General features: G+C 48.0%; 1 protein-coding gene across 2 annotated transcripts in view; it reads left to right on the top strand.

Annotated features, from left to right (window-relative positions):
• The window catches only part of LOC137437246 (cadherin-related family member 2), a 158,688-nt gene extending 139,315 nt beyond the window's left edge, over positions 1-19,373 (top strand). The window contains exons 33-34 of one of the 2 annotated variants that reach the window (XM_078766757.1): positions 14,493-14,562; positions 18,555-19,373. In XM_078766757.1, the coding sequence (XP_078622883.1) occupies positions 14,493-14,562; positions 18,555-18,650 (166 nt within the window). In that variant the 3' untranslated portion in view covers positions 18,651-19,373. Of the gene's footprint in view, positions 1-14,492; positions 14,563-18,545 lie in introns of both variants that reach the window. The other variant, XM_078766756.1, reaches the window with a different exon arrangement.
• The last annotated feature ends 3,845 nt before the right edge of the window (positions 19,374-23,218 follow it).

Genomic DNA, 23,218 nt, shown 5'->3' with positions numbered 1-23,218 from the left:
CGAAATAAAGCGTAGGCCCCTCCGATGATCCATGGCAGCTCAAGTGCCAGGGATTCCCCCACTTGAGCTTTGACATCAACCGTTTATTGCAGTACTGAACTGCTGTGCAACGTGACGGTGCCTTACCTGCAGCTGCTGACCGGTTTTCGCCATTTGCGGCCATTACGAACAAGGGGAGTGGCTAGAGAAGACGGGTCGCCCCCTCGTCATAGGGGGGAGGAGTAAGTCGGCCCCGCTCAGCCAACCCAGAACAAGGGGTTTGGCTAAGAGAGGGCGGAGCGGGAACCCCCGAGAAAGTGCGCGAAGGTTCGGAGAGGAAACCAATATAAGCCGCCGCGGGACGCACTCCACTCTCTCTTGCCCCTCCAGCTCTTCCTCTTGCCCCTCTTGCTCTTGCTCTGACCCCGTCCTCTTGCTTGCTGTCCCTCGTTGTTGCTGGGGAGAAGGAAGACGCCTGAACGAGCAGGTGTGTGCGAGCTATCATGCGACCAGCTGCGCTGCAGCTAAGGGGGCAGCTAAGGGGCCGCAGGCCACGAAAAGGACGCGCCAGGCAGCAATCCACGCTGGACCCTCCATTGCCTCCCAAAAACAACCATCCATCCTCAAGCCATACCTGCCTGCAATATCCCCCGTGTAAGTGTGAACGTCGTCTGTCCTAATCGTTGTCCTGGGGTTAAGTAAATTGACTAGTATAAGCTAACGATGCACTGTGTGACTGCTTCTTCCATCCATTGCTTGTAAATAATTTTGATCGCTCCTTCTTTTTGCTTGTGTGTATAATAAATCCTGTTATTCCTCCGTACTCTGTCTTCTTCTCTCATCCTTCTCTTTCGGTCGCTTTAGAGGTTTCCAAATTGAATATCTGTGGTGCGATCTGGTCAACGTTGGGGGAGTCGGGCCAATCGGGGATCCTGTAACGGTCGCGGTGGACCATCCGCTCGGCCCAAAGTAACATCTAAACCGCGTCCGTAACAATTGGTGTCGAGGAGTGGGATTCGAGGCCCGAACCAAATTTTTTAAAAAAACATCTAGGAAAAAATTTGGTCAAAATTACGAGCTGCCGAAATTTCGTTGTTTTATAAAACCCGAATTTTGAGATCGCGCCATGGACAATCAAGGCGATCGGATGTCGGTGGGGGAGATAGACGGGTTAGGGGTAACCCAGGACCTCGGGGAAATGTATATGGAGGATGTGGTTGAGGGGGTATCAGACGCACAAAATGGCGCTCTCGTGCACGAGGTTTCGGGCGCACAAGATGGCGTCCTCGCGCACATGGGTGTAGCGGCACCAAATTTAGCCGCGCCCGTGGTCACGGCAGCCGAGCCAGAGATGCCAATGAATTGGAACCTGTTTATGAAACAGATGATGGCCTTTATGGTAAAAACAGACGATAATTTCAAAGGGATGGAAAACAGGATAGGGGGCCAAATGGGGGCAATGAGGGACGAAGCGAGGGGTACCGGTGAGGGGTTAGACAAGAAATTTGGGAAGTTAGACAATAATTTTGAGGGGTTAGACAAGAAATTTGGGAAGTTAGACAATAATTTTGAGGGGTTAGACAAGAAATTTGGGAAGTTAGACAATAATTTTGAGGGGTTAGACAAGAAATTTGGGAAGTTAGACAATAATTTTGAGGGGTTAGACAACGGGATAAAAGAGGTGAAAAATGGGTTAATAGGGTTAGAAAATAGGATGGAGGACAAATTGCGGGAAATAGGGGAACAATCTACCAGAGAAATCAAACGAATGGGGAACCAAATAGAGGAGGTGCAAATCGGGTTAGAAAGTAAACTGGATGCTCAGAGGGATGAATTGGGACAGATGAGGGTGGCATCTACAAAAGAGATGGAGGAGATGAAAGAGGGGATACGACGAGGAGTGAGTGAGGAGGTTTCGGCGCTGTGCCTCACTTGGAACGGCCGCGTCCGGGCTCCACTAGGCGGAGCGGGCAGCCCGATAGGAAGGGTCGTCATGGCTGTAGTGAAATCGTATTCGTACTGAACCCGGGGTGATGCTCGCTGCACGTTGACACCGCTAGGGGCGTGACTATAAGACCCGCTGCTGCGAACGGTGCTCCAGAGACTTCTCCTGTGACATGTTACATCGGTAGCCTCGCTAACGGTATGCCTGTATAGAATATCCAGCTTGCTTGCATTGAATGATATGAATGGACCCATGAGATGTCGCATCGTATACTTATTGTGTATTTCTACTTTACAGGATGATGTGATGATCTAAATGCAATTAAACCAACCATTGGACTAAAGTTGTGTGGACCTGATTGGTTTTCCACAACACTTAATTGCATTTAAGATCCATGGCTGGCAACAAGACGCTGACGGTGTCCATCTTCAGCGCCGACCCGCAAGCCGCGGATGGTGGCTTGCAGCTGAAGCACTGGCTCAGACAATTGCAGAATCTTTTTGATGAGCCTGAGACCGCACCGACGGCTGCCGCGAAGCTAGCAACTCTCCATGCAAAAATCGACTACCGGGTGTACAACGCTATCGCTCAATGCGCGACGTACGACCTCTCCATCGCCGAGCTCAAACGGCTATACATAAAGGAAAAAAGCCCGGTGTACGCACGCTATTTGTTGCAAACGCGACGCCAGCAACCCAACGAGGCGATGGACCACTACACCCAGGAGCTCTGGCAGCTTTTACTGGACAGCATCAGGGAGCCACGGACTCCCGCGCAGGCTCAGGATGATCGTCTTTTAGATGCCTTCATTGCAGGGGTCTCCTCCCAGGAACTAAGGCTCAAACTCTTGGAGAAGACCGACCTGACCTTCGCTACGGCGCTCGAGCAAGCGACAGTATACACCGAAGCGCGGATGCAATCGAACACCTATGATCGCACGCGCCTTTTGGCGGGCACCACACTACACGCCCAGCCGGAGAGTGCTACCGCCGAGGACGCGGATCCGCTCGCTGAACTCCGGGATGCTCCGGAGGAAGACCCAGCCCTGACGGCTGCCGTTACGACCAGACCCAAGGCCTTGCGCGGGGCCGCATGCTTTTTCTGTGGGGGGCCACGTCATGCCCGGGTCGTGTGTCCGGCACGAGACGCTATATGCCACTTGTGCTCGTTAAAGGGACATTACGCGAAAGTGTGCAGGAAAACGGCACGCGGCTCGCGGCTCATTGACTCGCGCAGTCGCGGGCGCAGCGACCTTGAATGGGCTCATTGCGGAGCCCGCGAGAGCCCGACACCCGGCGCCTTACCCGACTTCGATGGGGAGGGCCCCTCTCTGCGGACCCCTGGGCGCTCAGACGTCCTTGGCGGGCGTCACCGGACAGCCACCACCGTCTCATTCTCCATCGGGCACAAAAGCCGTGTCCTTGGCCAAACTCCGGGCCACGCAAGGGGCTTTGAAACCTCGCCAAGCCCCAGCGGAACGTACTCCTCGAGTCGTCCACGAGCTAACAGCGGCCCACGCCCCGACAAAGGAGATAAGGGAGCTTTCCAATACTACGGAGGCCTTTTGATGCCAAAAATGTCAAAAGGCGATTTCGAATACTACGGAAGCCTTTTTCTGCCAAAAATGTCAAAAGGCGATTTCGGATACTACGGAAGCCTTTTTCTGCCAAAAGTGTCAAAAGGCGATTTCAAATACTACGGAGGCCTTTTCTCGTCAGAATTGTCAGATTTTGAATCGCGAAACACCGGAATGCTGGGGAAAGCCCTCTGATGACGATAATGGATTCCCCATGGTCAACGCAGACTCCGGCCACGACCGCAAAACTGCTGCTGGTGTAGGATCCACCCGCGAGGCTGGTCCGACCCATTCGGGGGGGCTCAGTCCCGCTCCCAGCAGCCTCGTCTGGCCTGGCTCAAGCCCTTATTCCCCTCATGGTTGAAGGCCATTGTGTTCGGGCCTTGGTGGATACTGGATCTACGGATAGTTTTATCGACCAGCGACTTGTGCTCAGGCATGGATGGCGGATCTGGCGGTCTACGAGACGAATCTTCATGGCTTCCCAGGGGCTTCGGCTCAGCACGAAGGGGGAATGCCGATTGAAACTCGTGCTAAAGGGACGGGTTTTCCCTGATGTACACCTTATGGTTTTACCCGCATTATGTGCTGATATTCTGTTAGGACACGATTTTCTTAAGCTGCATGGACGTCTGGTAATGGAGTTTGGTGGGCCTGACACTCTTGTTGTGGGGGCGGACGACGCGCTTGCGGTGTGCGCCCTAGCGCAAATGGACGTCCAGCCGCTTTCGCTGTTCCCCAATCTAACCTCCGACTGCACCCCTGTCGCGGTAAAATCACGACGCTACTCTCGCGCTGACATGCAATTCATTGCGGACGAAACGGCTCAGCTCTTGAAAGACGGCATCATAGAACCTAGTAGGTCGCCGTGGCGCGCCCAGGTCTTGGTGGTGCGCAGCGAGGCCCATCGCAGACGCATGGTAATCGACTATTCCCAAACGATTAACCGCTTTACACAGCTGGATGCCTACCCCCTTCCGGGGATGGACGCGCTAGTGCAACAGGTGTCCCAGTATTCGGTCTATAGCACTCTCGATCTCCGTAGTGCGTACCACCAGATCCCTATCTCTAGGGCGGATCGTATCTATACCGCATTTGAGTCGGGGCAGCGGTTGTACCAATTTACGCGATTGCCTTTTGGGGTAACGAACGGGGTCGCTTGTTTCCAGAGGGCCATGGATGACCTCGTTGCGCGGGAGCACTTAACCGATGTTTTCGTCTACCTCGATAATCTTACGGTTTGTGGATATGACCAAGGGCACCATGATGCTAATCTGAAGCGCTTCCTCGAGGTCGCGCAGCGGTATCACTTAACTATGAACGAGGATAAGTGCCAATACTCCCTACGCACGATAGATCTTCTGGGGTACACCGTGACCCATGGCTCTGTCGCTCCGGATAAGGAGCGTCTGCGACCTTTGCTCGACATGGCCCCTCCCTGCGATCGGGCGTCCCTGAAGCGCGCTCTTGGGCTGTTCGCCCATTACTCCAAATGGGTGCAAAGTTTCTCCGCGAAACTTCGTCCCCTTGTGGCCTGCGACACCTTCCCCCTGAGTTCGGCCGCATTGACGGCCTTTGAAGGCCTTAAGACCGACATCGCCCGAGCCGCCGTGGGGACAATCGACGAGAGCGGCTCGTTCGTCCTCGAAAGTGACGCCTCGGATCAGGCCATCGCGGCGACCCTCTCCCAAGGCGGGCGTCCCGTGGCTTTCTTTTCACGGACTCTTACCACCGCTGAGCAGAGGCACTCGTCCGTTGAAAAGGAAGCATATGCGATTGTCGAGTCTATTCGGCGATGGCGCCCGTACCTACCCGGGCGGAGCTTCCAAATCATCACGGACCAGCAAAGCGTTGCGTTCATGTACGACACCTTACACGCCCAGCGCATTAAGAACGAGAAAATCACTCGCTGGCGTATCGAACTCGCCGACTTCTGTTACACCATCAAATATCGCCCGGGGAAGGATAACCAGGCCGCCGATGCCTTATCACGACCGGCTACATGTGCTGGTATCACCTCTTTGGAGGGCCTACGGGTGCTGCATGCCACTGCGGGCCATCCCGGCGTAACGCGTTTCGCTCATTTTGTGCGGAGTGGGAATCTCCCATACTCGATTGACGATATCCGCCGTATCTGTCGCGACTGCGCTATCTGCGCGGAAATCAAACCGCGTTTCTATAACCCTCCCATGGGGACTCTGGTGAAGGCTACACGCCCGTGGGAACGCTTGGCGATGGATTTCAAGGGCCCATTGCCGGTGTCGAGTGGCTCTCGCTATCTGCTCACTATCGTTGATGAGTACTCGCGATACCCCTTTGCTTATACGTGCGCGGACATGACTGCTGCCACGGTGATGCGATGCTTACAGAACTTGTTCTCAATGTTCGGTTACCCGGCCTATGTCCATACCGACCGGGGTGCGGTCTTCTTGTCTCAGGAGGTGCGCGGCTATCTGCTCCAAAATAACATTGCGTCTAGTTACACCACGCCGTACAGACCCCAGGCTAATGGGCAGATCGAACGCTTCAACGGGATTATCTGGAGGGCCGTCATGCTCCACCTCTGGACCCTCGGCCGGGGCCTCGATAAATGGGCTTGGTCGCTACCTGCGGCGTTGAACTCGATCAGGGCTCTCCTGAGTACGGCAACCAACCAAACTCCCCACAAGCGACTTTTCCACCACCCCAGGAGCTCGGGGTGTATACGGTCTTTGCCCAGTTGGCTCGCTGGGCCCGGGCCGGCCTACCTTAAACGGGCGGTTCGCGCGAGCAAGTACGACCCCCTAGTGGACAAAGTGCAGATTCTCCAGGCTAATCCTGAGCATGCTCGTGTGATGACGGCTGATGGCCGTGAGACTACTGTCTCCGTCCGTCACCTTGCCCCTTGCGGGGTCGACGACCTAAGTAGGGAATCGGACGAACCGATCGAACCCATCTATGAGTCTATGGCCTCTCCCGACGCTCCCATCGCCGAAAGTCTACCGACCCTTCCCTCGCCGAGACTACCTGGGCCCGACGACTTGGAGTTACCCCCTTCGTCACCCGACCCTGTTGGCGCCTCTGACGCTGGGGACACAGGGATACGTGATGCCGTACCCGGGGGATTTCGGACGCGTGCTGGCAGAGAAATTCGCCGCCCGGCCCGATACGGTTGGGTCGACTGATATTCCGCACCCTATTCGTGCTGACGCTCACTCGCTTTTAGCCGCGTGGCCGTATAATTCTGACAGGGGGAGAATGTAGTGAAATCGTATTCGTACTGAACCCGGGGTGATGCTCGCTGCACGTTGACACCGCTAGGGGCGTGACTATAAGACCCGCTGCTGCGAACGGTGCTCCAGAGACTTCTCCTGTGACATGTTACATCGGTAGCCTCACTAACGGTACGCCTGTATAGAATATCCAGCTTGCTTGCATTGAATGATACTAGGGCGTGCCCGCACGTACGTGCTTGCCCGTACGTGCTTGCCCGTACGTGCTTGCCCGTACTTGCGTGCAAAAAAAAATGCGTGCAAACAACAACAACAAAAAAAAACTTTGAAACCACGTGGCAGTAACGACCACAGAACCCCCCCCTCTATTTACATGAAATGGTTTGGTCCATTCGCAAAGCCAAAGCGAACGGCTTGCGAGTACGGTAGAACCCCCCCCTCTATTTACATGAAATGGTTTGGTCCATTCGCAAAGCCAAAGCGAACGGTTGGTAAAGAAATCGCCATAGCTCGGTAACTACTTGTCCGATTAATATGAAACCTTGAAAAGGCACATCCTCAGGTCCCCAGCAATATACCTGGCAAGTTTCAAGTATATCGGACCCGTGGTTGTCGAGAAACAGCGGTCACAGACAAACAAACACACAGACACACACACACACAGAGATTACTGGAATTATAGATAGATGAATGGACCCATGAGATGTCGCATCGTATACTTATTGTGTATTTCTACTTTACAGGATGATGTGATGATCTAAATGCAATTAAACCAACCATTGGACTAAAGTTGTGTGGACCTGATTGGTTTTCCACAACAATGGCGACCACTTTTTATTGAGACGTTCCGGCAGGTCGAGATCGGGCAATTGGATGGCTCCGCGCCGAGGTGGTGCGTGGGATCTCGGCACGGGTAAGCCCCCGTCCCTGCACCGAGTCCCGGACGCATCCAGCCGCCGGCACCAAAGAACCCGCGTTCATTGCTCGGCTGTACGAAGCCGAGCTTTAGAAGGGAATTGGCGCACCGAGAGGATCTAATAAGTAGACGGGTGATGAGGATAGTGTTTTGGCCCCAAAATTAGAAAAAAGCAAAATTTGATGATGGTAGAGTGATTGGCAAATTTTTGATTTATTGAATTTGGACGAACAAAATTTATAGTGAGAGACCCCCGATGTGGTGGGATGGCAAATCCACCATCCCTCCCGGAGGGGGGCAAAGGAGAACTAGCTTATGGGGTTGATGGCAGTGAAAACTAGCCCGGGTGGGTTAGGATATCGTGTGTAGGGACCTAGAAGATGACATTAGGTAACGATAAGATTAGTTAGTGACAAGGATACCTGTAGTGGGGACGCAGGTAGATTAGCGTGGATGATAATGACGTGGGAGCGCAATAGTTTAAAAGGGCGACTGGGAAGCGCAAGTTTCAGAGGGGAGTAGTTAGATGAGATGATGCCGTGTGTTTGAGGATTGAACAGGTGTGATTGAACAGGTGTGATTGCACAGGTGTGCAACTGAACAGGTGTATGGAGCAGTGTATGAGGGAGTAGTGGTGATTGCGTGTTGTGTTGACCAAATGGTCCAGGAAGAAAGGAGGGTGCAGGTGGCACCAGGTGTGAGTGCACAGGTGTGCAACAACAGGTATGGAGAATGGTTGTGTGGAATAAATGGTATGGGATATATGGCGTATTGGGATGGATGGTCGTGGAGTGAGTATGGTGGAAACTATGGAGTGGAGTGGATGGTGCGAAGGTGTGAATGGGGGAAGGATGGACCCCCATCACGAATACCCGGGGCGGGTAGTGTAAGTGTTAGGTAGAGGGTATAGGTAAATTGTGGTTGGATATTGGCATCTGTGGTGCGAGTGGAAGAATGATGTTTGGATGGGTGCATTAGTGTTGTGGAAATGGCTGGGCGTGTAGCCTGTTAGTGTGTGTAGTTGGTTTGGGCACTCCACCACTGTGAGGATGTCGGCCAGGTGAGGCCGCAGGTGGGCTCTGGGAGCCGGTAGTAGTTGTTGTGGATGGGGCCCGAGGATCCGTAGGACGGACCCGGGTAGCCCAGTGCCAGAGGGCACCGAGTGGGGTGACAGAGCCAGGAGGGGTCTTCCCCAGTTAGTTAGGTTAGGGTGAGGAGCTAGGTAAGCTCGGGTGGCAACTACAGTGGTGGAGGTGTGCAGGTGGGTAGACCTGCTGGGAGAGCTACACGTCACAGCCCAGAAATTGTGCAAGGGCACCGGGAGATGAATCGGGGGAGTGAGACCCCAAATTGAGAAGCACCACAGTTTGGTCAATGGGAATTGGTTGTTAGAACCCATAGAGTAAGTGGCCAATGGATTGGCAGGGAAAGACCCCGGGTAGTGTAAAGTGTGTTAAAATCATTTAGAGGATAGTTAGGATGAAGGATCTCCTCGCACCATCTGCATCCACTCACCTGAGGTGACAGGTACTCCGCACCATGCCATGTTTAATTATTTTTGATGCAAATGTTTTGGATGGTGAGACGCATCATGACGTGGGTGTGACATTGTGCTTGATGTTCCATCTCTTCCTCCTTATGAGGATTGATGATGAATTGATGATGGCAAATTTTGAAGTAGAGGGATTGGAGACGAATTTGGTGTAGAAGGGAAAGATGGGGAAGACAAGACGTAGTGACGAATTTGTAAAGGTGTAAATTCTTGTAAATATGGGGTAAGGGCAAGGGTAGTGTAGGTGACAGGGGGGGTGACGTACGGTAGGGACGAGTTTTTTCTCACTTCGCTCTCCGTACGCACTTCACCCTGCATTGCCTTTATTGACGTGTACCCTTGTGACCTTACCCCTCGCTCATTTGTCTTCCCCCCTTTTGTCTCCCACTTGAGGACCTGTGCGGCATTGGGCGCCGAGGGGAGCGTGCGTGAGATGGCCATTGTGCGCACGAGATTCTCAGAACCAGCATGCATTGCGTTGATGTACCACTTTATGGACCGCTGTTCTGCGGCCAAGTACCACTTGATGGACCCCAGGTTCTGGGGCAGGGCACCTCTGTTGGAGACCGGCCATAGTGGCCAGGGAATCTTGCTTGCGGACCTCGGTAAGGCGGCACCTATGCCAAACAGGTGGACCACCCTTAGTTGGCCCCTGCGGCCCTAAATAAAAATGAACACAAGTTGTGCTTTTTATTATTTCCAAGTAGGCCGCATGAAGCCAGAAGACGTCGGGAAGAACATCGGTCCAGCAGAGAAAGAGAAGACCACCACCAGTTGTTTTGTTGTGTTTATTATGAACAGTGGTGACTGTGCATCGAGTGGTGCTTTTGGTGCTTTTGTGGTGCTTTTGGGTGCTTTGGTGGTATTGGTATTGGTGCATCGATGCAATGCGTGCTGTCTCCTCCCTCCCAACAGGAATTTCTGTTTCTTGTACCCTAAAAAAAACAAAAAAAACACAGGTCCTGGGTTGCGTTGTAAATAAGAAATAACGTCACTGTAAATAATGCTCCCCACCGTAAATGTATAGTTTGAGAACAATTCCGTAATTCGGTTAGCTGTGGGCTTGAGTCTGTTAGACAGGGTGCAATGCAATAGGGGGACAGACTTATTTGTGTTTTAAGATTGTCACACTCAGGGTCAGGTTAATTGTAGAGGGAATTACACCTACGTGTCACACTAAGTTAAAGTTTTGTAGGCCCGAGTACGGGCCTGAAGAAAGGAGGGTGCAGTGTAACGAATTTGAGAAGTGTAACGGTTTTGAAAAGTGTAACAATTTTGGAGGAAGTGTAACGAATGTGAAAAGTATGGTTTTGTTGTGTGTAACACCCTCGTAATGTAAATAATGGTCGCAGCCGTCCTCCTAGTTAATTCCATGAAACTTACACACAGGCCACGATATATCTTTTTAAATAGTTTATTTCCTTATTCTATGTAGGCTAAATATGTGTTTCCCACTAGATTGACTCTGCATTGCATCAAACGAAATAAAGCGTAGGCCCCTCCGATGATCCATGGCAGCTCAAGTGCCAGGGATTCCCCCACTTGAGCTTTGACATCAACCGTTTATTGCAGTACTGAACTGCTGTGCAACGTGACGGCGCCTTACCTGCAGCTGCTGACCGGTTTTCGCCATTTGCGGCCATTACGAACAAGGGGAGTGGCTAGAGAAGACGGGTCGCCCCCTCGTCATAGGGGGGAGGAGTAAGTCGGCCCCGCTCAGCCAACCCAGAACAAGGGGTTTGGCTAAGAGAGGGCGGAGCGGGAACCCCCGAGAAAGTGCGCGAAGGTTCGGAGAGGAAACCAATATAAGCCGCCGCGGGACGCACTCCACTCTCTCTTGCCCCTCCAGCTCTTCCTCTTGCCCCTCTTGCTCTTGCTCTGACCCCGTCCTCTTGCTTGCTGTCCCTCGTTGCTGCTGGGGAGAAGGAAGACGCCTGAACGAGCAGGTGTGTGCGAGCCATCGTGCGACCAGCTGCGCTGCAGCTAAGGGGGCAGCTAAGGGGCCGCAGGCCACGAAAAGGACGCGCCAGGCAGCAATCCACGCTGGACCCTCCATTGCCTCCCAAAAACAACCATCCATCCTCAAGCCATACCTGCCTGCAATATCCCCCGTGTAAGTGTGAACGTCGTCTGTCCTAATCGTTGTCCTGGGGTTAAGTAAATTGACTAGTATAAGCTAACGATGCACTGTGTGACTGCTTCTTCCATCCATTGCTTGTAAATAATTTTGATCGCTCCTTCTTTTTGCTTGTGTGTATAATAAATCCTGTTATTCCTCCGTACTCTGTCTTCTTCTCTCTTCCTTCTCTTTCGGTCGCTTTAGAGGTTTCCAAATTGAATATCTGTGGTGCGATCTGGTCAACGTTGGGGGAGTCGGGCCAATCGGGGATCCTGTAACGGTCGCGGTGGACCATCCGCTCGGCCCAAAGTAACATCTAAACCGCGTCCGTAACAATATATATATATATATACATATATACATACATACATACATATATATACAGTGCATATCAAAAAAAAGGTAATCCGAATTCAAGAGGTTAATATGCAAAGGTTATTTATTTTGACAATTTACATGTGGTTTCATAATTAAGAGGAGATCCTCAGCTTTCCATTGATACGTTCCATGCATCATTGCTGTCACACATGACCGAGTACATGTTCATTGAAAATGACAAGTTCAAATCACATTTTTACAAGTTTGGCTAATCGATGCAAGTCAGGATAATTGGTGCAAAATGAACGTCAGATGTGAACTTTTCTCAGGAAGGATTGGCCTTTATGCACCCACACCTTCAACATGTCCACCTCCACTTTCAACACAAAGCTCACAGCGGCGGAGCATGCCCTGAACTGCTCGTCTCACCATAGACGGGTCATTGAGCAAAGCATCCACTTCATGTCGAATACGGCCCTGCAATTCGTCAAGATCACTGGGAGGAGTTACGAACACCTTGTTCTTTAAATGTCCCCAAAGGAAATTATTACATGGTGTGAGGTCAGGTGATCTTGGCGGCCATTCCACTGCATGGTTGAGGGCGATGACTCAGTCTCCAAAGAGTTCCCTCAGTCGATCTCGGACAGCGACAAGACGATGTGCTGGGGCGCCGTCTGGGGCCCACCAGAGATATCTGAAGACACCACGAACCTGTCGCTCAAAGTTCTCCTCCAGCTGCGGTAAAACTTCATCATTGATCATCTGCAGATACCTGTTACCATTGACATTCCTTTGAAATAAAAATGGTCTGATCACCTGACCACTTCCACAAAGTCCCAACCAAACAGTCCACTTTTGTCGATTCATGTTGGTGTCAAAATTAAATTCCGGGGGTTGTCCTGTCGGTGCATATTCAAGAACATTATAGGTATTGACCTTGCCGTCCATGGCGAAAGCAGCTTCGTCGACGATGAAACGAGATGGATGGTCGTGGAGTGAGTATGGTGGAAACTATGGAGTGGAGTGGATGGTGCGAAGGTGTGAATGGGAAATTGGGAATAGGAAATTGACATCTGCTTCGCAACGTGCTATCAACCATCTGGCAAGCACCAGCCTCCTGGCAAAATCCCCTGGCGTAAGTTGATGCCGGATGTGATTCTGATATGGATGTTGGTGGAGGTCCAGTCTTGTGATTCGATTGAATGTTGCCGAAGGCAATCCCGTCCCATTTCGTCCTGCACTAGGATGCTCCAAAACTTGCTGCCTTACTGCTGCAATGTTCATTTCCGATCGCCCAGTGCGCCTCCTACCAGAATTCTCCTTGTTGCGGTTGAGGCTAGTGCCATGCTCTTGGTATTTTCTAACATTCGCCCAGATGGTTTTGGCTGCTGGAGGCTCCCATTCTGGGAAACGTTCCCTGAACGCATCATGAGTTTGCTGCAAACTTCCAGTTTGGTGAAAGGTTGTAACCACGAAGGTCCGCTGTTCAGTCGTAAGTTGAACCATCTTTTCAATGACTCAGACTGTCTCTCAACCCATACACTGTCGGCCCATCTTAAATACCCATCTTAAACAAAGGATTACGCAACTGACGATTACCAGACTAGCTTAACAATTTTACATTATCAACTTGGTAGTCGACAAGTAATGCGTCCATTTAATACTGTCTTGCACCGATTAGCCAAACTTGTAAAAATGCAATTTGAACTTGTCATTTTCAATGAACATGTACTTGGTCATGTGTGACAGCCAGACGGAAGCCAAACAGTTCAATCTTGGTTTCATCGGACCACAGAATCTTGTTTCTCACAGTCAGAGCGTCCCGGCTGAGTTATTTTCGCAGGGTGAAGACATCAGCGAGGTCGTTCAGGTAAATCGGTACTCTTCTTCCTCATTCTGTATAATCCGCCATCAATTTGAGTTGAACGCCTCCATTAACGCTCGTTTCCATCCGTGGCTTACTCTCGGTCTTAACTGAGAGCAGTCACGTGACAATACTTTTGCAGGCCACTGTATTTACCCCCATGTGCGAAGCGAAAACCAGGGTTAAGCAATTGGTTCACTTTGTCTGTCTGTCTGTCTACAGATGTCAGTCTATAATCGAGAAACTACTTGACTTCAAATGAATGTTATATTTTGAACACAAATCAGAACATGAATTCGAATACAAACCAGCAGTTTAGCAGTACCTTTGGCTCTGAATTTAGAAAAATGTATGTAATCTCATCCTGAGCATGCATGCACACAGTGACACAGATAAGTAAGATAATTTTTTTAGTCTGTTTGTCTGTTAGGCAGTGAACCAAAATTGAAAATAATTCCCAACAGGAACTTACTGTTTGTTGAGATGTCATGAAGGACACAAACAACAGGCACAAGTAATTAATTAAACGTGTTAAATAAACTTGTGTAATGAATCGTGGCATTAACGGTTGTAAATTTGTGAAAGAAGTTTTTTTTCTGTAGCCTTTAAAACCTTTATTTCATTTCAAATGAAGTAAATACTTCACTGTAGAACACAAATCGCCTTCTCACTACTCCCAAAAACCTCCAGTTTAGCAGTACTTGGACAATTTTTTTTTGCCGTGTTGACCAATCAAATTTGCTGCTCGCACTCTCAGCATTGGGGAATATCGAGATTCAGACAAAATGGCACCTCATAGAAAATATAGACTGTGCTCGGAAATGGAAAGCAGGAGTTAAAAAAACCCTTCTCATGTCCTTTTTCTCAAGACTGCATGGCTTAAGGTGTTCTATCAACTCTCTAGTTATTTATGTTTTGATTTTTGGTTCTTTTTGAAAACTCTTTGCCACTGGTTGGTTTTTAATGTTTTTGATCAACTGAGTGATTGTTGTTTCTTCCTTCCAACCACAGTATAAACTCCCTTGATGAACGTTTACATTTTGATGCTGGAACATTGGACTGTTTGAATACCTTTCTGGAGGTAGGTTGTGTGCTGGGATTTAGACTGCAATTAAAGTTCCTTTTTTTCTTCTTTTTTTTTTACTTAAAGTGATCATGCTTGGTTGGGGATAAGTGTAAACGTTTAATGTATATTAAATTTAGAGTTTAAAGCTGACTTATTTCACCTCTATAATTTGCATGTGAATTTGTTTTTAAGGTGCCATTGTAAGGGTAGTATGTTTTGTTTTCGTTTCCCGGTGTGTACCCTGGTTTAGAATAGGTACACCATATCCCTCTGTGTCGTAGGAGGCGACTAAGAGGGTTGGCGTCAGGAAGGGCATCCGGCCATAAAAACATTGCCTCAAAAAGAGAGGTTGAAAGAGGTGACAGTAAGGGAGGCATTAAAAGAGAGGCTGAGTAGGGTAGAGGATGATGTGGTTGAGCTTGAAAGTGGTTGGATGTCAATGAAAGATAGTCTGTTGGGAGCCGTTGGTGAGGTATGTGGATGGACAAAAGGACCACCGAGGCACTCGGAAACATGGTGGTGGGATGACGAAGTTGGAAAGAGGATTGACGAGAAGAGGAAGAAGTTCAAGGAGTGGCAGAAGGCGAAGGGTACGGGGGCAGAAAAGGCAGAGCATGAAAGTTAAAAGGCAGCCAAGAAGGCTGCAAAGAAAGAGGGAGCAAAGGCGCAGAAGGCATGCAGGAAAATGTTCGGAGAACGCTTGGATTCGGAAGAGGGTCAGAGAGCGGTATTCAGGATTGCAAAGCAGACAGCGAAAGAGAGGTGTGATGTGATGGGGGTGAGTTGCTTGAAGGATGAAGTGGGACAAATCGTTGTGGACCCAGATGGAATTAAACGTAGATGGAAGAGATTTATGGAAATGCTGTTGAATGCAGAGAATGAATGGGACGGCAACATCAAGAGTAACCCAGTTTTAGGACCGACAGAGAAGATAACTGAGAAGGAAGTTGAGGAAGCGATAAAAGCAATGAAGAGTAGAAAAGCGGGAGGGCCGACGGGAGTTGTGGGAGATATGTTGAAGGCAGCAGGAAGTTGGGGTGTGAAGAGAATGACAGAGATCTGTAATCTGGTGGTGAAAGAAGGCCGCATTCCAGTGGATTGGGAACTGAGTACCCTCGTCCCTCTATACAAGGGGAAAGGTGACCCTCTAGAGTGTGGCTCGTATCGAGCGATAAAATTATTGGAGCATGGAATGAAGATATTGTAAAGGGTGTTGGAGAGGAGGATAAGGAAGAAGGTGAAGATCGATGAAATGCAGTTTGGATTTTTGCCAGGAAGAGCAAAGACAGACGTGCTTTTTATTTTGAGGCAGATGCAGGAGAAGTACATGGAGAAGAGGAAGAAGTTGCTTCTTGGGTTTGTTGATCTGGAGAAAGCATTCGATAGGGTTCCACGCGAAGTATTGACATGGGCATTGAGGAAGTTAGGAGTGGAGGAATGGTTGACCAGAGTAGTGATGGCAATGTACAAAAGAGCGCGCAAAGCTGTAAGGATGAAGGACAGGAACAGTGGTGAGTTTGAGATGAAGGTGGGAGTGCATCAGGGGTCGGTACTAAGTCGACGACTATTTGTAGCTGTGATGGAGGTGCTGGCTCAGAACGTAAAGGAGGGTTTACCATGGTAGTTGTTGTATGCAGATGATCTGGTGTTGATTGCGGAAAGTATGGATGGACTGAAGGAAAAGATGAACAAGTGGAAGGAATGCATGGAGACAAACGGTCTGAAGGTGAATATCGGAAAGACGAAGGTGATGGCAAGTGGTAAAGCATGTGGTGAGGTGGAAAGAACTGGGAAGTGACTATGTGCTGTGTGCAGGAAGGGTGTCGGAGTGAACTCCATTCAATGTACAATGTGCGCTGAGTGGGTTCATCAAAAATGTAGTGTTCTGAGAAGGTCATTAACCAGTGTGGCAGCTACATTCAAATGTAAGGTGTGCACAGATGGAGCTGCAGATGGAGGAAATGTTGAGTTGGATCTTGGAGATAGTGTGAAGCTGGAAGGTGTGAAAACATTTTGCTACCTCGGAGACATGCTGAATGGAGAAGGTGGATCAGACTCGGCAACGGTTGCTCGAGTGAGATGTGCATGGAAGAAGTTTCGGGAACTGAGTGGCGTGCTGACGAGGAGGGGAGTGTCGTTGAAGCTGAAGGGAAAGGTGTATGCTGCATGTGTGAGAAGTGTTATGATTTATGGGAGCGAGACATGGGTAATGAACGTAGACCAGCAACGAAGGCTGGAAAGGGTGGAAATGCGAATGGTTTGGTGGATGTGTGGAGTATCATTGAGAGAGAGGAAGACAAATGATGAATTGCGAAAGATGATGGGAATAGAGCCTGTGATTGATGCTGTGAAGAGGAACAGGTTGAGATGATTTGGTCATGTGTTGAGGAAGGATGAAAGTGACTGGTTGAGAAGAGTGATGGAAATGAATGTAGAAGGAAGTAGAGGACGGGGAAGACCGAGAAAGACTTGGCTAAAGATGGTGGAAGAAGAAATGCGGGCAAGGGGGTTAACAAGGAGAGATGCAGAAAATAGGGCAAAATGGAGAAGATTGTCATGGGGACCGCAAGGCTAACCCTCGCTCTAGTAGGGAAAATGGCCTTTAAAATGCATGTTGTTGTTGTTGTTGTTGATGTCTCCCTCTCAATACCAATTCTATGCACTGCACAGCAGCATCGCCGGGTGCCTAGGGCGCCCGGCATTACCGTGCACTGGAGGATATGTTATTTATTTATTTGGCATTGGGGCAATGGGGCATTGTACTTTGAATGTATCTGTACTTGTTATAATATATATTGAGGATTGTGATTCATGCATATGCAAGCTCCGCATGACCGCATCCATACTCCCCACTCACTGTGCACACCTTGTACTCACCACATCAACCTCCCTTCCCTCTCCCGCTATGCGCACCATGTATTCACCACCTCAACCACACTAAAATATAAGGAAATCCTACCAATTTTTTTTGCCTTTTTGTTCCAACTGTTGTCTTGAGCTGTGTGTATATTCAGGTAAAACATTCACGAGTCCATTCCTTTTCTTTATGCATATGTTGCTTCATTTATTCATTGTGACCTGACCTCGCAATATGCCTTGCATGTGTCTTACCTCGCCCGATCTCTTCTTGCCCTTGTTCTCTTTTACTTCCCACCTACTCCTCATTACTTCCATCACACTTGCAATTCTTGCATATTTAATTTCCACAAAACAGATCTCGTTCTCTGTTTAAAAACCACCTTTAGAGGCCATTTTTCCCCGCAAGCGGGGGTTGGCCTTTTTCGGGGACCGTGGTTGTTGTTGTTTTTCGGTCCCCTTTTTGAAGCAATGTTTTACGGCCGGATGCCCTTCCTGCCGCCAACCCTTTTTGTCGCCTTTTACGACAAGCAGGGAATTACCAGTGAACTGGTACTCAATTAGCCGACCTCGGAAGGATGACAGGCTGAGTCAACCCCCCTGGCGTTAATTCAGCGATCGACCGGGATTCGATCCTAGGATCCTAAGCTGGCACCCTAGCCGCTAGCCCAACACCAGGGTTAAACACCTCCCAGGTGTTCTGACTAGGTGTCGAACCAGTCGGCATGGATGGTACCTCTCCCCGTTCTTTCATTACATCCAGCTCCTTGAGTCTAATTTCCTGCTGAAGTGCCATTTCACGATCCCTTAACTCCCTTTCGGCTTTTCTCTCCTCTGTTTTTTTCTCCTCTAACCTATCCTGGAGTTCTCTTTCAACTCTCCTTTCCTCTGCTCTCCTTTCAACTCTGTATGAAGTAACTTAATCTGTGTATTGGAGTTGGAGCTCTCACAGTCACTCAATGTTTATTCACTTTATTTGGTCTGAGTCGTGCAAATTTATACAAATTATGATAAACCAAAGATTATGAAATATCATTTTCAGTGTGAACCAATAACATTGTATACAGAATAAATTAAGGTTGTGTAGCATTTTTGCCTGATCCATTTTGAATGCTAAACGTTCAAATGCGGATATCTGTGAGGATGTGCAGGGAGAGGATAGCGTGTCACATCGGCCACCTATCCTCAAGGAGACTTTGAAAGAGTTTGGCAACTCAGGGAAGTCCCTCAGTTCGACAGAAATTTGATCCTCCCAACTTATCTACAAGACAAGAGCTCACGTTCCAGAAATGAGCACACCACAACCATTGACATGCACACATGACGGCAATTGTCCTGCTCTACTTTTTTCCTCTTCAATGCTATAAAGCTTTTTCTTTTCTATATGGAATCATCGTCCACACGAAGTGCGCCAAATACCAGTTACTGTCATATGACTTTGTGATAAAATATAACAACATTATGGAGCATTCATAAGCAGCTTCTTTTCTTTGCAGTATTTGATCATAATAAGGTTTGGCCTATTTCCATTTAATTCATAATCGTTATTTGGTGGAATTTTTGTGTTTATGGCAGCTACACCACTATAGGAAGCGCACGACATTTTTTCACATTCCTGACAATCGGTATAGCAGTAGTATTATATGGTGGCAGTATAATTATTATTTTGTGTATCCAATCTACTTGACCAAAATGTGAGACTATTCTTCTTGATTATCTTCTGCGAGCCTAGATTTTGTAGACGAAAGAAATCTGTTGCGTTACCCTCCTCTAGTCCATATAGGAGCACGCGATGGTTCGTGTATACACTTTTCACTTTGTTTTTAAGTATGTGCAGAAAAATCCCTGATTATGCTACGGTAGCACTGAATGCATCTTTATAGTAGTATGTTGAAACTTTGGTGCAAAATGGTAAATTTTGGAGGAACTGCAATAAAATGATTTTCAAATGACAAATGAAACAAACCCTGCACTTCAGTAGTGTACCTCCCATCATAGTGAAAAATATGCTGCACCAGAAACACTTGAATTCAATGTTAAGACCATTCTTTATGGGTTGCCTTAGGAATGAACCATTAACATCCAGATAACAGAAGTTCACTTGAGTTGTCTGTCAGCTGTTGGGTATCTCACTTGGGTGAGTCGATTATACCCGCAAGTAAACAGGCATACATTTTAATTTTAAGTGAAACAAACATGTGAAACATAAATATTTCATGAGGTGCACTGTTACTTTTGAAACACCCTGTGTGTATATATTTTTACGGATTCGCCATTGATAGGGATTGCGATGGGAGTTCTCAAATCCACTATCTGGCCGATGATCCTGAAGCCGTCGCTCCGCAGATAACTCCTATTTCAGACAGAGTCCAGCGTCTGACCCCGCTTTACCTTTCCGGGGAATTAACCCACTTTCAGGAATGCAATTACTTTACCGCTCACGAGTATCCCTGCCTGGCCAAAGGAAACGTGCCGATATCAATTTCTGAGTGGATCTGATGTCAGGGTGCGACAAACAGTGGAGTGCATTGAAGATTCCACGCCGGTGTTTTTTAGGCAGTAAAGGTCGTTGGTGGCTTGTTGAGACATCACACCAGATGTATCCATTTGAAGCAGGGAGTGGTAGGGGAGAGGCAGGTTAGTTGATACAGTAGGTTAGTTGATACAACCTTCCTCCTCACCCTCAGAAATGAAACTTGTGTAAATGCTGCCCTCTGTTGTTAGTTAGTTGCATTACATATCATTGATAAGTAGGTCAAGAAGTTACAGACAAAGAAAGGGTGTGATTCTCCAAAAAACCTGATTTGTGTCCTCCTGAGTAAAAACTCCAACAAAAGGTAAGATCATTTATTGTGATAATACTACATCGATTTCACAGGAGTTCTCATTGGTTGATTATACCTTGTGAAAGTGGCTTTCAGCCTACGCTGCTTTTATTGCCAGGATAATACACATAAGCATGTGGGCAACATGTGTTGCAAAAAACCCATGGATGGGTTCGATGATACAGTCTGAGTAGGTTAGTTGATACGCGTATCAACTAACCCTACCGACCTGCATCAACTAACCCATTTTTTAAAAACAAAACAATGCTGTAGCCATTTGTAACTGGGCTTCATACGTCATAATATATGTAGGCCTATATAGCCTACACTATACATCTTCAGAATATAAGAGTTGTGTCCATCTGAGTTGTGAATCTTGTTCCTTTCCTGATATTTTATGCTTGCCGATTCATTTGTTTGGCAGATCTTTTTTCACTCTATCTTAAACTTTAGCCCTATTGTTAGATACACTTTACAATCAAAGTGCATTTTGCATAACTCAATACCACCATCAACCTATTGCAGGAAAATGCCCCAATGCTACAAACGAAAAAATGAAAGGGCCACCAAAACTCATTCATTTTATACTGTTCCTTTTATATTGTTGTACTGAATAAATAACAAACAAACAGCTTTAATTAACAGTGCTCATTGACTCTGAAAATACCATTAGTACAAATATTATACAGAAATAATGGTATGTTGCCTAGTTTGATGTGTATCTGTAATTATATGCATGCTAATTTGTTACCATTGGCAGAAATACCATGTAAATCAATGTATCATCAAACTCATTCACCATGTAAATCAATGTATCATCTAACTCATTCACGCCGACCAAGGTGTATCAACTAACCCACTTGGTCAGGTCAGATGATATGTTTGACAAACAGTTTTTTGTGAGCCACCATTCCAAGTTTGATAATGCAGTGGATCTGGCATGCTTCACAGATATGTACAAGACCCTGATATTTCTTTTGGACAATTCATGAATCCTGTCGAGCTAACAGTCTTCATTATAGGCCAACATAACTGAAAAGTGAATCAACTAACCTGCCTCTCCCTTACTTGCCGAAATGACAATGTGGAAGATGAATCTTGTAGCTTGCAGAGCTCCTCGCCATTCTCCTGATCAGCTGCTATCTAGCTGTAATCGATAGAGGAAGAAGTGTGAAGCGCAGCAATGTGCAAACGTGAGAGTGCATCCGCTACCACATTATCGAGTTCCTTAACATTTCTGATGTCTGTCGTGAACTGGGATATGTTCCTTCTAGTAGATGTCTAAGGTGCTTGAAACTGAGATACATGGCTAATAACTCCCGACCAAAGGTTCTGTAGTGAGTCTCAGCCAGCTGCAGTTGCTTTGAGAAGAATGAGAGTGGCTGCCATTATCCGTCGGCCAACTGTTGCAGTACGCCACCAATACCCACGTCTGATGCGTCGGTCATGAGGCATAACAGAGCGTCTGACTTGGGATGGCCAAGGAGGGCAGCCTCAGCCAATTTAACTTTCACCTTATCAAGGACTGAAAGATCTCACTCACCAATGGTGATAGGCTGGTTCTTCTTCTTCTTATCCCAGGGCACGTCAGTGAGGAGTTGAAGCATGTCATCGCAGTTAGGAATCAAATGGTGGTCGAAGTTTACCAGGCCGAATAATTATCTCAAACTGCGGAGCGATGTTGGTGTTGGGAAATTCTGGATGCTCTTCACTTTGTCTGGTAGAGGGCGTATTTCCTGCTCATCTACTCGTGGCCCAGGAAGGTGATTGTAGATACTCCCAACTGACACTTCGCTGGGTTGATCACTACACCATACTTAGGCAACCAGTCGAATAGCGGTCTCAGGTGTGTTACATGCTCATCTTGTGTAGAGCTAGCCACTAAGAGGTCGTCGAGATAGGCATAGACCAAAGGCAATCCTCGCGTGACGTCGTCGATGAAACATTGAAATATCTGAGCTGTGTCACGGAGACTGAATGGCATATGAACAAATTCAAGGCCTCCATCCTCCTGGTGTATTCTTCAGGACCATGTGTAAGGGGGAGGATAAATTACTGCTAGAGGGGTAGGTTACTCCGAGTACTCGAGTCTATGTGATGTGTGATGGAGTGTCTGACTACTGGTCAAGTTATGCTGGGGTATTCATGAAGGAGGGTACTAAATCGTGAGGAGTTGGTACTTTTCACATACATCGGACTGATGATGGATGTTGTGAATCGATCCCTCACACTGTAAGGTTGGTTGTGGTGAGGGTTGGTGGGAGTGGGGAACTGGGAAACGCCAATGTGTCTGTCTTTTGAATAAACCCATCAGCGACGATCAGGATTGTAATTGAAATGAGGAATGTGTTACAACCTGCACAGAGCAACAGGTCGAACAGTTAGACCATATTGGTGAAGTTGTAAAAAAAATTTGGTGGGTAAACCTAAACTATACATCAGTCAGTTGAACTTGAAGGCCATAGTGGTGCGTTCGCAGGCCGCCCTGCAGTATCTGTTGTCTTGTCCCCGTACTGCGGGCCAGTTTGTGCAGAACAATTACATTTTGGAAGACTGCAAGGTGCAGGCTTCATGAAGGCAACAGCACATCATTTACGATGTGAGGGAACTCTTGCTCGCTCCTGGGAGATTGATCGGTTATCTTACGAGAATACAAACTTCCCTCAGGGCATATGACAAACGAAGTCACAATCAGCCACGACCAATTATAGACCTGAGGGCACTTCAATAAACTGAGAAAATATTCCCATATGCAGGTTGAGTTTATCATGATCTATGGACTGACACAGTGAATCAATATGGCAATTTTTGGCAAAGAGAAAGACTAATTGGTCCGTCAGCGAAGTGACAGGTAGGCTTTGCTAGTATTCTAGTAATATAGATAACTAATTGAGGACTAGCTCTACATGGGTCTGGCTTTCCCATGCCTTCAAATCAACAGGTACCTCTCACGCGGTAAGTGTCGGTACTGCATCGTTTCAGCAATTTTC

This window comes from Myxine glutinosa, chromosome 12 (assembly GCF_964187855.1).
Source record: "Myxine glutinosa chromosome 12, kmMyxGlut1.1, whole genome shotgun sequence".
Lineage (NCBI taxonomy): Eukaryota > Metazoa > Chordata > Myxini > Myxiniformes > Myxinidae > Myxine > Myxine glutinosa.
Note: the sequence above shows the minus strand (reverse complement) of the source record. Positions and strands in the feature narration are given on the sequence as shown.